Source organism: Solanum lycopersicum, chromosome 12, assembly GCF_036512215.1.
Source record: "Solanum lycopersicum chromosome 12, SLM_r2.1".
Lineage (NCBI taxonomy): Eukaryota > Viridiplantae > Streptophyta > Magnoliopsida > Solanales > Solanaceae > Solanum > Solanum lycopersicum.
This window is the reverse complement of record NC_090811.1, coordinates 2,826,585-2,839,978: the sequence shown is the minus strand read 5'-3', so window position 1 is coordinate 2,839,978 and position 13,394 is coordinate 2,826,585. Positions and strand designations below refer to the sequence as shown.

Genomic DNA, 13,394 nt, shown 5'->3' with positions numbered 1-13,394 from the left:
TCACTTGCCAGATGAAATTGTTACTATATTGGTTCAACAATCTATATTTTGAACTCATAAATTTATATGAGGGCATATTAGAAACCATACCCCTATATAAATTCTGGTACCCCTATATTAGTAAAATAAATTACACTGATTTGAAACCATACTAGCTCTAAGCTTTGCTCTGTACTGAGATTCTGGGTTTTAGTTGCAAGTATATAAGGAGTAGCTATACATCGACATCGCGTTTTACCTGCTTATTCCAAATTTGCTCCTGAACAGACAAAGAATAAAGCAGAATTTAAAGAAAGCACACTCTTGGATACCAGTTATCTCTATGTTACTTGTGGCCAAGGTTAAAATCGACGAAACACTTCAGTTTCTTACTACTTATAGATCTGTCTTCAACATTGGTTTTCTATATAAGGCAGCAGTAGTAGCATCATAATGACCTGGTTAACAGAACACTACAGTTTCTTTTAATGTTTGTGTGTTGAGAATACAAAAGGTACCAAGCCAAAATGTTAATACTGTCAACAGAACATTATGCTACTTTCTAATTTCTCATTGGTTGTGATGATTGAGCTGTTGCTATCATTTGAGCCATGATGCTAGCATACTGTACAGCTGTGTGCTGTGAAGTGTATTGATCAGAGAGACCATACTCTGAAAAATTTGGTTCAACGTGCACAAAATGACCTGGTAATGATCGTTTTCCAAGAGCTTCCTGCCATATGTCGAAGAATTCACCCATAATTTGGTGCGATGTCTCCCATGAGGAAATCGGAAGATACTCCATCTACAAAAGAAACAAACATTGAGGCCAGCATGCTCACAACACACTGGAAAGGTAAGAACTAGGCAACATCAGTCCATCTAACAGTACATACTGATGAGATAATTATCGTCTCTATTAGCATTCGAAGAACATCAGTATAATTTGACTATTTTTAGACTAGCCATCGATCTATAGCAACTCTCCTTATTCAAAATTGGGGTCAGCTGGACAACAAGATAGTTCCCACACAGTGTCATATGTGATACCTAAAGCATGCTGCCCCGAGAGATACCAACTATTGACTTCATTCTCATCCATTTGATTGTACCTTCATTTTTTCCATCACTGCTTCTTTTAATGCGAAAACATGCTTCATCACATCTTTTAGCATTAAGAGGAGGATACGCATAGTGATTATTTTTCCAAGTAAAGCTCAATAAACGAATTCCTCTCCAGGCAGAATTAAAAGCATAATAGATCACAGAAATCCTACACAGTCATTTTCCAAAAAAAAAAGGCTTAACCACATAACAAGCATTCAATTGAGAAGAAATATCTAAAGGTATTCATACCTCCATAACTATTCCCCTCAAGTTCTCAGAGTGTATTGTAACAACTTTCCCCACTCGCAGCTGGAAGTCACCAAGTTGATACTGAAATCCCTATATAAGTCAAATACACTAATGAGTATTATGAAGTAGTGCTAAGTCCGTCCTTTTTTAGAATTCTGAAGGATAAACCAAAGCAAGGAAAACAATGACAAGTCTGCAAAAAATATCTTCTAAGAATCACCATAGATAGCAAGCAACATTCACAACATATAATACTTTTGGTATTGCAAGGAACAGACTTGACCAGTTCAAAAGAATGAGTCCTGTTTGAAAAAGTATAGTTGACCAATGACCAACCAATTGGATGACACAACTCTATAAGAATTGAAACTTTTTTTTTATGATCGATACATGATTTCGGGAAACATCATGTAGCCTGTTAAACATTATCATCTTGAAGTTCTTCTATCTTCACTCTTTTTATAAAGTAAAATGATTATATAAAAGTGTGGAAGTTCTTCTATGTTAAGCAAATAGCCCTAGTCACAAGATTTACCTGGTGAAATGAACTTAAGTTACATTTCCAAAAGCACTTGGAGAAATGGGGGGTCAAAGACTTACCCTTAAATAACAAAAACATGTGATGAAATGTAGTTGAAGGTTTAAATAAGATGATGCTGCCTTATGGAAAGAAATTAGTATTGCAAAAGATGGTAGATTCAGTCACTGGTGCTCTAAAGCTATTAGCATTTAGCACACCTCATGGCACATGATTATGGAAGAGCATTCACAATCTTTGGGGAACCTTCTCCAATGATGTCCATTTTCAGATTGGTGATGGGGCAAACACAAAGTTTTGGACAGAAAATGAGCAGGGGGTACAATACTTAAGGATGCTTTTCCAAATCTCTTTTTCATAGCAAGGAATCCAGACTCTTAGGTTGCACGAAGCAGAGAAGGCAATACATGGAGCACAATTCTTAGAAAGAAACTGCAGGTTTACTTTGAAATGCTGAAACTACTGGAAAGATGCACTACCAGCTCTCAACAGGACAAAATGAAATGGGGAAGCTCTAAGAGTGGAATGTACTCTGTCAAGGCTGGTTATGCTGATATGTGCTCAAACAACATGTTGATCAATTTGTGGACCTGGAAACTAGTTTGGAAAACAACACTTCCTTCCAAAGTGTGCTGATTCAGTTGGTTCATCTTAAGCGATGCCTGCCTAATGCGAGACAACCTATCTAAAAGGGGTCTGCAGTTGGACAACAAGTGCTTCATATGTCAGTCAAACTCAGAATCTATAAACCACCTTTTTCTCCACTGTCCAGTAGCTTCAGATATCTGGCACATGTTCTTTAATATTTTTGGATTATACTGTGCTATGCCCTTCTCTGTCAGAGATGCCTATGTGAGCTGGAGGCTCAAAGAAACTTGACAGTTCCATCAGGAAAATCTGGAAAATGGTACCTGCTAGCATTTTTTTGGCGTATTTCGAAAGAAAGGAACAACAGATGTTTTGATTGGGTTTCAACTTCAATAGGCTTCTTCATTTGGATTTCCTTAGCTCTTTTGTTTTGTTGCACTTTCTTCCTTGTTTTTTGTCAGCTCTATAGTTTTTGTAGCACTCATTTGTAAATGAGATGTCAAATTCACATCTTTTGTATTCCTCTGCCTCTTCTCTATGCCCTCTATGTTATATATATCACTTACTTCATTAAAAAAAAGGGTTCTTCAATCTTCATAAAGCATTGAAGCACAATGCATGCAGATGATATCACTCACAACAAAGCCAAGGTTGTAGATAAAGCTAGATAAGTTAATCATCCTCCTACAGTAAGAACCATAATCTGCAAATCTCAGTAATACAAACCTCAAAATTAAGTGCCACCCTCGTTTTGTACGACTGCAACTTCTCCATTATCGTCTGAATTGATGACTCTGCTTCAATGATCAACCGTTGCCCTCTAATTACCATGTAATACTTGTTGGGCTGTTCTTGAAGTGAAATCCCCAGAAAATCTCGGGGAAACTCCAGTGAATTTGCTTGTTCGACTAATAAAAAAAAATCACTCCACTATCAAATCTCTTATTAATGTGCAAAAGTACCCACAAAAAATGACATACAAGGTTGTTTTCTGGAAAGAGGGCAATGCATAATGTGTAAGTTAGATGTACGACATCAGTTTCAAGCTTACCGCAGACAAAAGCCAAGTATTATAGTGGATAAGTAGACAAGCGGGCCAATCAAGAGATTTCTTGATTATAAGAAAAAGACATGCGAGATTCAAACAGGTAAACTAACACACAATATATGCATTATCAAGCAAGCCTAACTAGCTTGTAAATGAATATCTTAAACTTATACTAACATATATATATATATATATCAATGTATGTGTTCATCGGTTATATAGCCTAGAAGGCCAGGGTTTTTCTCCCAAAAGCCAAAGGAGAAGACACCTTTTTCAGCCTCACTATAGGCTGCTCAACTCAAAGGGAGTCCTAACTTTTCTTTTAGAATGTTCACTCAGTAAATCTTCACATCCTTGCCCAAATATTAATTTTCCTTAATATAATTACCCTGTAAATGTTCAAACGCTCCCCCCAATCCCACCCCTATTTCCTCTATGAGTTACCACTCTCCCGAAAGGCTGCCACACAAAAGAGGCACAATCAATCAATTAACTATACAAACTTGGGGTCGGTTATGTGAATCCTCCTCGACCATTTTACTCAATTCTTGACTCGAATCATTCCAAAACTACTTCGCATAAAAATATTTTACCATATAGAAAATGAAACCTTTACAAAAATCCAATCTTTTTAAGGAGTCCAAATTAAAAAAGAACACCCCTTTATAGTAAATCACAGTTATAACCCAAAAAATTCAAAGATACTAAACCACATGGTTTATTAAGCAATGAAATACCTCTAAGCATGGGTTTATAGAAACTAAGAGTGTCTTTCCACCTTCCTTCTTTAACACCATTAATGCTCTCAACACATTGAGATACTTCTGTCAGTATTTGACTGTTCACTGTTGTCCCTGCATTTGGTTGCCAGTGCAAAACCCTAGCAAAACAAAAATTGTACACTTAAAACTACTTAATCTAACACAGCAAAATCAACAAATAACGTTTAGTTTTTAGTGAAATTCAAAATCCTTACCATTTGATTGGCATTCTGTTGATTGCAGAAACAGTTCCCTTTTTCCTCTCACCGGGAGATTCGCCGGAGAAAATTAAACCCCAAATTCCCTTTCCTCTTACCGGAAAGTTCGCCGGAGAAAATTAAACCCCAAATTCCCTTTCCTCTTACCGGAAAGTTCGCCGGAGGAACTTACACCTGAAAATCCCTTCAGCTCTTCTCGGTGGAAAGAACTAAGGTGATTCCTGAAAATACATATGAAAAAAGTAAAAAGGAAAAATAAATAGATTATATTAATTTAATATTTTAAAAGATATTATAAATTTCAATTTTTTTAATATACTAATATGATGGAAAAATACATGGTAAGATATTAGTTAAGATTATAGTCGTTCGACTCTGAAAAATAAAATATAACAATTAAAAATGAATTAAGATAATAACATCGAGAATTTTGCTTTATTAGTTATAAGTATTTTATTGTATATCACAAGGGTTTGAAATTGAACTTTTATCTAGCTCAACAAAAGTTCTATAAGAACTAAATTATGATTTTTACGAGAAATAATTTGTACTGAACTGAATTTTCACCTTATGATATGAAAATATAAATTTATGTTGAACAAAAATTATTTGTTACTTAGGTGTCCAAGATATTTCGATCACTTATTTTTTACTTTAAAATATTAAAAGTAAAAAAAAAAATTTGAGGGCAAATATTAAAAGAAATTTTTTTATAAATTGATACATTTTAATAAATAATTACTGATTTTATCGATACTTTTTATTTATTACTATTTATAGCAATATTATGTAAAATCTGTAATATGAATTAAAGCTGAATTATGTATGCAATATATATGAATTATAATTGTTTGGTAAAAATTTGACAAATTGTATTATAAATATATTAAAATATGTGAAAAATGTATTATTCATCACTAAAACTTGTATCATATGTGAATAATATAAATTGTTCTTTGTAATATGCATTAAAATTGTATTATAAATGAATTAAAACTGATAAGTGAAAAATTTATTATTGTTATGAATGGTAAATATTTTTTTATTGTAGTATATTTATGTAAGTTTTTCATATTAAAAACCAATAATTTTGCACTAATTGTTAGTACCATATTAGTCCAACAATCTATCATATAAACTCATAAAAATTACGATATGAGTAGTAATGGAGTCAAAATTTTCAATCTGAAGGGTTAATATACACATAAAAAAACAACAAAAGCAACAATAATTGAATGAGAAAATTTGAATGAGAAAATTAACACACTTTATTATCTGGGCTAATTCTTTGCCTCAAAACTAATATAGTGATAGACTTCTTAGATCTAGCAAGAAGAATAAGAAATATGTGCCATGAGCCTAAAAATTCTGGTTCCGCCTCTGCCTCCTTCCTTTGGTACTCTTGTGTAGCTGTGGTCAACCAACTCTCCCTCGATTATTTCTTCAACATTTTCTAGGAGGTCGATAATTTGTTGGGAAATGTCAATATCAATCAATAACATGTCCTAAAAACGAAACACAGGATAAACCAAATGTATTATCGTCAAATGAAGATAAATTCTACTTCAATCGATTTACATGTCCCTATAAATCAAACACGAAATATATATAGAAACAAACAGGTAAGGTCTGCATACACTCTAGCCTCCCCGGACTCCACTTATGCGATAACACTGGGTTTGTTGTTGTAATTACGATGTCTTCAACATTACTGTACATTCAGTGTGTTCTCAAGATAGAACCTGATGATAGCATCCTATGTTACAGTAAAAGTAGAACTCGAGATAATCAAACTTACAGTACGAGCATCATTTGACAAAACATCCCCGTCAAAGACGACCCATTATGATGTACAATCTTGGCTGTACAACCCACAGTGATTGATCATATCTTCCATTTTATGAGCTATATACTTCTTTCCTATATGCTCGTTAGAAACTCCTTGGTGAAATGTGGTATTGTGTCAACCAGACATCAACAAGGGGGCGAAAAGAGTCTATTTACCTTTACAATATTTCACAATGTATTCATGGCTCTATCTATTCATTAAAAAAAGAAAAAAGAGTTCTACATCTCAGGTGAACAAATAGGCGTGGGGAAGAGTGAGGGGTGGGGTGGGGGGGGCCTACGAGCCCTCTCTCGTTTGTTGTTCACTCTCTTGAACACTCAACCAATTGAGTTCAATATTATGCACCCAATGCTATTATACAGTTCTAACAAAACAGCGCGCTGCTACAATTTTTAACTAGTTCAGGACCATAATCTGGTAGACCACGTAAAGTTATAAAAACTCCGCTCCTAAGGTCTAAAAAGTGGCAGCAAGTTCCCCTTCCAATTCCCAGAATGTTCTTGCTGATGATACGCACAGGTTCGGTAATAATGAAGTAATTTCAGTGAAAAATGACACAATCAACCAAGTCGAAACAAACAACTAAATGGGATCAGTACTGTAGAAAGGAGACATTCAAGAGAAGTCCCTCGAGGTGTCTAAAACTCCATAAATGAAAATGTCAAGGTGATTTATGTTTTCCTGTGCAGATGCATGGTTTACGTGCAAAGTAAGATGAGACAGCTCTATTGTGCAATCCTCATATCATAGTATTCAGATAAATAAAAGACCACCGAATGATTTTGAAGGAAGATTGAGTGACACCCAAGTCCAACATGATTAGAAGGCATAAGCAGGGACGATACCAAGAATGGGCTGTGCTTATTGGGAAAAGATGGCCTCCACTCTATCCAGTGACGCTTGTAGTCGTCCAGAATTCATATTGAACAACGGTTCACCAGTGCCTAAAGCCCTGAAAAAGAAGCCCAAAATTTCATGTTAGGTAAAAGTGCCACCAAGTTTCGGTCAGTTTTATATCTTACAGTAAGATATCGTTAAGCAGGTGAGTTTCTTTAAAGTGAAGCGCAAATGAGGATAAAGTAACTTGCCCAGTAACTTCTGGAAATACATAATCTGCTTTCCATCCAAAACGGAAATCCACACCAGGACATAATCCAAGCGATGTTTTATTCCGGATGCTGGAGATACCATCTCCGCCGAAACAAGACGTGAGCTTCCATTTCCAACCTGTTGCCTGCAACTTAAAGCTATGGCCTACACCAACCTGTATAAATTCAAACGGTTACCCTATAACTTTTATGCTGATAAGAAACGGAAATAGTATAGTGTAGGGAACAAAGTGAAAAAATTCAACCTGAAGATTTAGAAATTTTGTCACCGGGATCTTCTTGGAAAGAAGGCGGACTTCATGATTCAAAGGCTCATATATGAACTTCCATCTCCGCTCAGGGGCTAAAGGTTTTAAGACCAACTTAGCCAGATATTCATTGTATGGGGCATTGTAAAACTAGTCAAAAGGCATCATAAAAGAAGAGTTAAAACTTAAAACCAGAAATACCCAACAGAGACACTAAGTTAAAATGCTTGCTCTCAATGTCCTTTCAGGTGATTTCAGCAACAACTACAGCGTTACAGCAGTAAATTTGCATACTACAATTCAGATTTCAGAATTGTGCATTAACTTTTATACTAACGAATTGACTAGAATAAAGCAGATCGCATATCACCCAACAACCATCTCACAACAGATTATTTGTAAAGTATCCAATCATTAACGATAGCAAACTCTATATATTTGAGTTTGCTCATATTGCCAGTCTCAAACTTGCATGAAGAGTTGCGATTGGTTCATAGTCAACACAAAACAAGTCAACTTTTGATAATTCCTCACAATATAAAACATTTTGGACATGCTCAAGCACTGAGATAAGCTTAGATCGAGTGACATGGCAAGTGAGGATTCATATAGCCAATCACAACCATTCAACACTTACTCTGTTTGCAAAAGCTTAAATCGAGTAATACAAGTGCGGATTCATATAGCCAATCGCAACTTTGGAGATAGTTATTGTTGAATAACTATGACATAAATACTTATTGTGTTTGCAAAAGTAAATTGCTCCATCTCCATCCAAGGAATAGATGATTGCTCATTCGTATTGACACATACTAACAAGTGTAATTTATCCGAGTTAAGCTCAAAGTAACCCAAAAACGACTTGAAACTTTTTTATACAATTGTCCCACTAAACTAATTTACAAAGGAAGCATCAAGGAAGAATATAGATGGTCAGCGAGTACACTCTACCCTCTTACATTGGGTTTGTTGTTGATAACTTAATATAGATGGTTAGTGAGAAATCAGTACCTCCAAGTTAACACCAACTCGATAGCCCTCAATTTCTTTTCTGAACTTGAGAAAAATCTCCGAAGGCATCAGATTGACATTGTAAAGCTCATCCCATGATTTAGGTTCTTCTCCACTTTGACTCAAACCGCCCTCCTCCATTCTCGTACCCGAGAATCAATTCAAACTGCAAATGAATCAACAACCAACCACCTCAAAATCAAAGTGCTACACATCAAAAGATTGCTTTATATGTTAAATTTGTACTAGTTCAAAAACTTAATGCCAGTATTAAATCAAACTGCAACCAGGTCAGCATCCAAATGCCACAAAATCAAATCTTTACACTTAAAAGTGATTTCTCTATACATCAATTCATACTTGCTTTAATTGAATCCATCCTCACAACCTATTCAACTACAAATGGGTCAAGACCCAAACACCTAAAAATCAAATCTTTACACAAAAAGATTATTCCCCCCCCCCCCCCCCCAATATCAATTTCATACTTGTTCATCAAAATTTTTAGGCCAAGAATCAATCCAAAGTCCAAACTGCAAATGCCCCCCCACCCCACACACAAAAAAAAGAAAAATCAATCCAAAGACCAAACACCTCAAAATCATATTCCTACACATACAAATGATATTCTATACTCCTATTTAAACTTGTTCATCAAACTTTATATGTCAAGAATCAATTTAAACAGCCATAACTATCTGCTACAACTCTTCACACATAAAAATGATTTCTTTATGTATTAATTCATACTTTTTCATCAAATCTTGATGCTAGGAGGAAAATATGACAGAAGGGTTACACAGAAAAGGGGTTCTGCATATAGCAAGTAAATACCTTGAGGATAACTGCAACGGAGAGAGAAGAGAGTGAATTTGAACTTTAAGAATTATAAAAAAGGGTTTAGTTTTAATTAATAATAAATATAGTTATTTTTTATTTACATAAAAATAACTAAAAAATATGCATTAACTATATATATATTATAATTTGTCAAAAATCAAAAAATAAAAAAAAAATAAAAATATACACTATACAAATCAACAATACAATATAGTAGCTAAAACTGGCCCGGACTCTGGATCATTAACATCTTATTTGGATGGTTTTGTTAGATAAATTATATTGTATCGTATCGTGTCGTTAAAGATTTATTTTATATATGAGAGTATCTATTAAAGAAAGGAATAAGTGGAGTATAAGGAGGATGGTGTCTCCACAAACCTTATCAACGACAACTACTACGATCATTGACATCGATCATCACTATTACAATAATCACCAATACAACAATTAGATATTCTATAAAATTTCGCAAGTGAAATATACAAAGAATAATGTGTGCACAAACCTTATCATCATTACAAAATAGAAAGATTCCGATAGACCTTCAACTCAAATAAAAACATTACAAAAATAATTTGAAAATGAAGAAGGCAAGACAAAAATGCTAAACAAGTATGACAAACACACTATCTAACTAAATAAATAATAACAAGACCCTCAAAGATAAACTATTAACTATTATTACAGACTAAGCAAAATAACTCACAACTACCTAACTAATTATCTATCTACCCATATGTGTTCTCCGTAATATTCTATCTAAGGTTGTTTCCTTAGTCAGCTAGAGTTGCGTCATGTCTTGTCTAATCACTTCTTTTGAGTATTTCTTCGATCAATCTCTACCTCTTGTGCAATAATTCATAACCAATCTCTCACACCTCTCCACTAGTGCAACTCCTCTTCACATGTCAATCCGAACTGTTCCAACCTTGCTTCCAACATCTTGTCCTCCATTAAGGTCACTCTAACGGAAGATTAAATCTTATCCATCGATTCGATGTCGGGTCGGTAGATAAGATCATGACACGTCTATGTCAGTTAATATAAAGGGTATATATGTTCTAGTTTTTGGACGGCAGAGCCACCTATATCCCAAAAGTATGACGAAAGGTATCTGCAAAGAAAACCTTTTCAGCTGAAGGTGTATCTGTGTGTTGTTTCAATGCCGATTAGCTATATGAACCATGGGGAAGTTGTCGATGGTCGATGAAGGTTGTCCATTCAGCACATTTTCTGATTTTTGTGAAAGATTTCTTACCATGCCTTGTGATCCTGAAGCTCCATTCTTCCACCTTTAAGGATAATATCTTGCTTGCCATCTGCGTGCCTTGTATATTATTCGTGATCGTGTTATATGCACAAACAGACACTTTAACTATCCAACTTTTAAATAAATAAACTCATGAATCCTAGGACACCACATTGGACAAAAAATGACATGTAGGATGACATGTGTGTCTATTTGTTCAACTTTATACAAGTTTAAGTGTCTACTTGTGCACGCCCAAAGTTGAAGGACATAAATGTGATTCGAAGCCAAGTTAAAGGTCATGTTTATGAAATATGCCGTTTATATATACTCAACAACTCAAGAAGCGTGAGTATTACCTCTCTACCCTACTGCTTAATTAATTTACAAACTAAACTAACTAACTCTAAACCTTTTTATGGCGCTCGCTGCTAAGTCATAAACCAAGCCAGGGTCCATGGCATGGTTTGACCATACGTGTCCTGATCCATAAGCAAACGATGCACCATGGATCAGGACACATATGGCCATACTTTTTGTGATTGCAGGGCCAAAGAAGTGGTTTATATCTGCAACATCAAAACATGTTGAGGTGTTTGAAGATTAGTGCAAAACAACATCTTAATAATATGTTCCCTTGACAATCTATTAGTTGTGTTTTCTTTGAGTTTCTTGTCAAAAAGCTAGCCAATAGAGTTATTACTGGCTAATGTTTTGTAATATATTCATCTAGGGTGATAAATAAAAAGTTTAGTTACCAAAAAAATATATATATATGTTTCTCATATTTTTATTTTATTTTTGATGCTATAAAAGTGTGGTTAAACATGTTTGTTGCATTTTTGCTCAAAATATATTTGATATCACATTTTAAAGGTGATTTTACTGGCAATAATAAATGCCGCTAGAAGTATTTACCTTTAGCGGCAATAATAAATGATAAATAATTGTCGTTTAAGACTTTAGCGATATTAGATGTAATGACAATAGATTAAATGTCGGTAAATGTTTTTGTCCGCAATATTTATTGCCACAAAATTAATTGCCACTAAAAGGAAAATTATAAGTATTTGCCTTTCTTATAACCTTTTCATGACCATGAGATTTGTGATTGAAATGTTCAATAGCTTAGTTGATTTGTTGGTAACTTAGTGCTTATGCTAATTTTTCTTCACATATTAGGTGGAAGGCTCCAAAAAATGGTGTTATCGAAAGAAAAAAGTGTTATAAGTCTGAGATAAATAACTTCTCAATTTCATATTCTTTCTTAACTTTTAGATGGAATTCATGAGAATCAAATGATTAAGTAAATCAGATAATCATTTTCTTTTATAAGATAGCAAACTAGCTAATTACTGATCTCAACAAACTTAGCAAAAGTAAGATCAAGTCCATCGTTGACCAATAGAAAGGTAATGACATTTTGAGTAGGTTTTCTAAATATTAATGTCATCTGCTTTGATCATATCACAAAAAATTCATGGACTACAACACATGAAAATCAGTAATATTTGTGTTTACCTGTTTTGAGGCTTGTTTGAACTTAAAATGTGTCAGTTTTTCCCGCGGGACGAATTGGGTCCATTGCTAAGGTCTTAACGGACGTCCATGAAAACAAAATTTCAGTCATTTTGTTTCGGAAATTTCAGATCACAGAAAATTCATGGGCAATAGCACAAGAAAATCAGTAAAATTTACGCTTACCTTCTTTGAGGTTCGTTTGAACATTAAAATGCCTTCGTTTTCCCTACGAAACAAACTGGTCCATTGCTAAGGTCTTAATGGACGTCCATGAAAAATTTCGGCCATTTTGTTTCGAAAAATTTCATAACACAGAATCCATGGATTATAACACATGAAAATCGACAAAATCTGCTTTTACCTACTTTGAAGCTCGTTTTGACTTTAAAATGCGTCTATTTCTCCCGCGGGACGAACTGGGTCCATTGCTAAAGTCGTAACGGACGTCCATGAAAAATTTCGGCCATTTTTGTTTCGAAATTTCACATCACAAAAAAATTCATGGAGTATAGCACATGAAAATCGATAAATTTTGCGTTTACCTGCTTTGGAGCTCGGTTGAACTTGAAAATGCATCTGTTTTCCCTTCAGAACAAACTAGGTCCATTGTTAAGCTCTTAACAGACTTCCATGAAAAATTTCGTTCATTTTGTTTCAGGAATTCTATATTATAAAAAATCCATGGACTATAGCATATGAAAATCAACAAAATTCATTTATCTCCTTTGGAGCTCGTTTGAACTTTAAAATAAGTTTATTTTCCCTGCGGAACGAATCGCGTCCATTACTAAGGTCTTTACGGACGTGCATGAAAACTTTTCGCCATTTTTTTTGGTATTCCAGATCACAAAATATCCATGGATTATATAGCACATGAAAATCGACAAACTCTGCTTTTACTAGCTTTAGGGCCCGTTTGAACTTTAAAATAAGCCCATTTTTCCCTCGGTATGAATTGTGTTCATTGCTAAAGTCTTAACGGACGTCTATGTTTTATCGAAAAATGGGTGATTTTCGAAAAGAGTTTGTTTTTCGACTTTTAGGAGTCGCCACTTAATTTTTAAGAAAAATCAAGA

The 13,394-nt window shown here is 34.5% G+C and overlaps 2 protein-coding genes across 5 annotated transcripts; both read right to left on the bottom strand.

The window, feature by feature from the left end:
- Window positions 1-341: 341 nt before the first annotated feature.
- Window positions 342-4,754, bottom strand: LOC101248747 (mediator of RNA polymerase II transcription subunit 20a). The gene is made up of 5 exons (XM_019211666.3): window positions 4,486-4,754; window positions 4,247-4,389; window positions 3,188-3,369; window positions 1,336-1,425; window positions 342-784 (listed from the first exon to the last, which is right to left on the bottom strand). The coding sequence occupies exons 1-5, from the start codon at window positions 4,497-4,499 to the stop codon at window positions 542-544; spliced, it is 672 nt and encodes a 223-aa protein (XP_019067211.1). The 5' UTR covers window positions 4,500-4,754; the 3' UTR covers window positions 342-541.
- A 978-nt stretch (window positions 4,755-5,732) lies between these two features.
- On the bottom strand, window positions 5,733-9,676 carry LOC101249047 (uncharacterized). 4 transcript variants are annotated; one of them, XM_004251639.5, is made up of 6 exons: window positions 9,540-9,676; window positions 8,706-8,871; window positions 7,692-7,844; window positions 7,426-7,601; window positions 7,183-7,289; window positions 5,733-5,993 (listed from the first exon to the last, which is right to left on the bottom strand). In XM_004251639.5, the coding sequence occupies exons 2-5, from the start codon at window positions 8,844-8,846 to the stop codon at window positions 7,199-7,201; spliced, it is 561 nt and encodes a 186-aa protein (XP_004251687.1). In that variant the 5' UTR covers window positions 8,847-8,871; window positions 9,540-9,676; the 3' UTR covers window positions 5,733-5,993; window positions 7,183-7,198. The 4 variants fall into 4 exon arrangements, with proteins under 4 accessions (XP_004251687.1, XP_010313768.1, XP_010313767.1 ...); XM_010315466.4 differs by having other exon boundaries at window positions 5,733-5,941; XM_010315465.4 differs by having other exon boundaries at window positions 9,456-9,577.
- Between the last annotated feature and the right edge of the window lie 3,718 nt (window positions 9,677-13,394).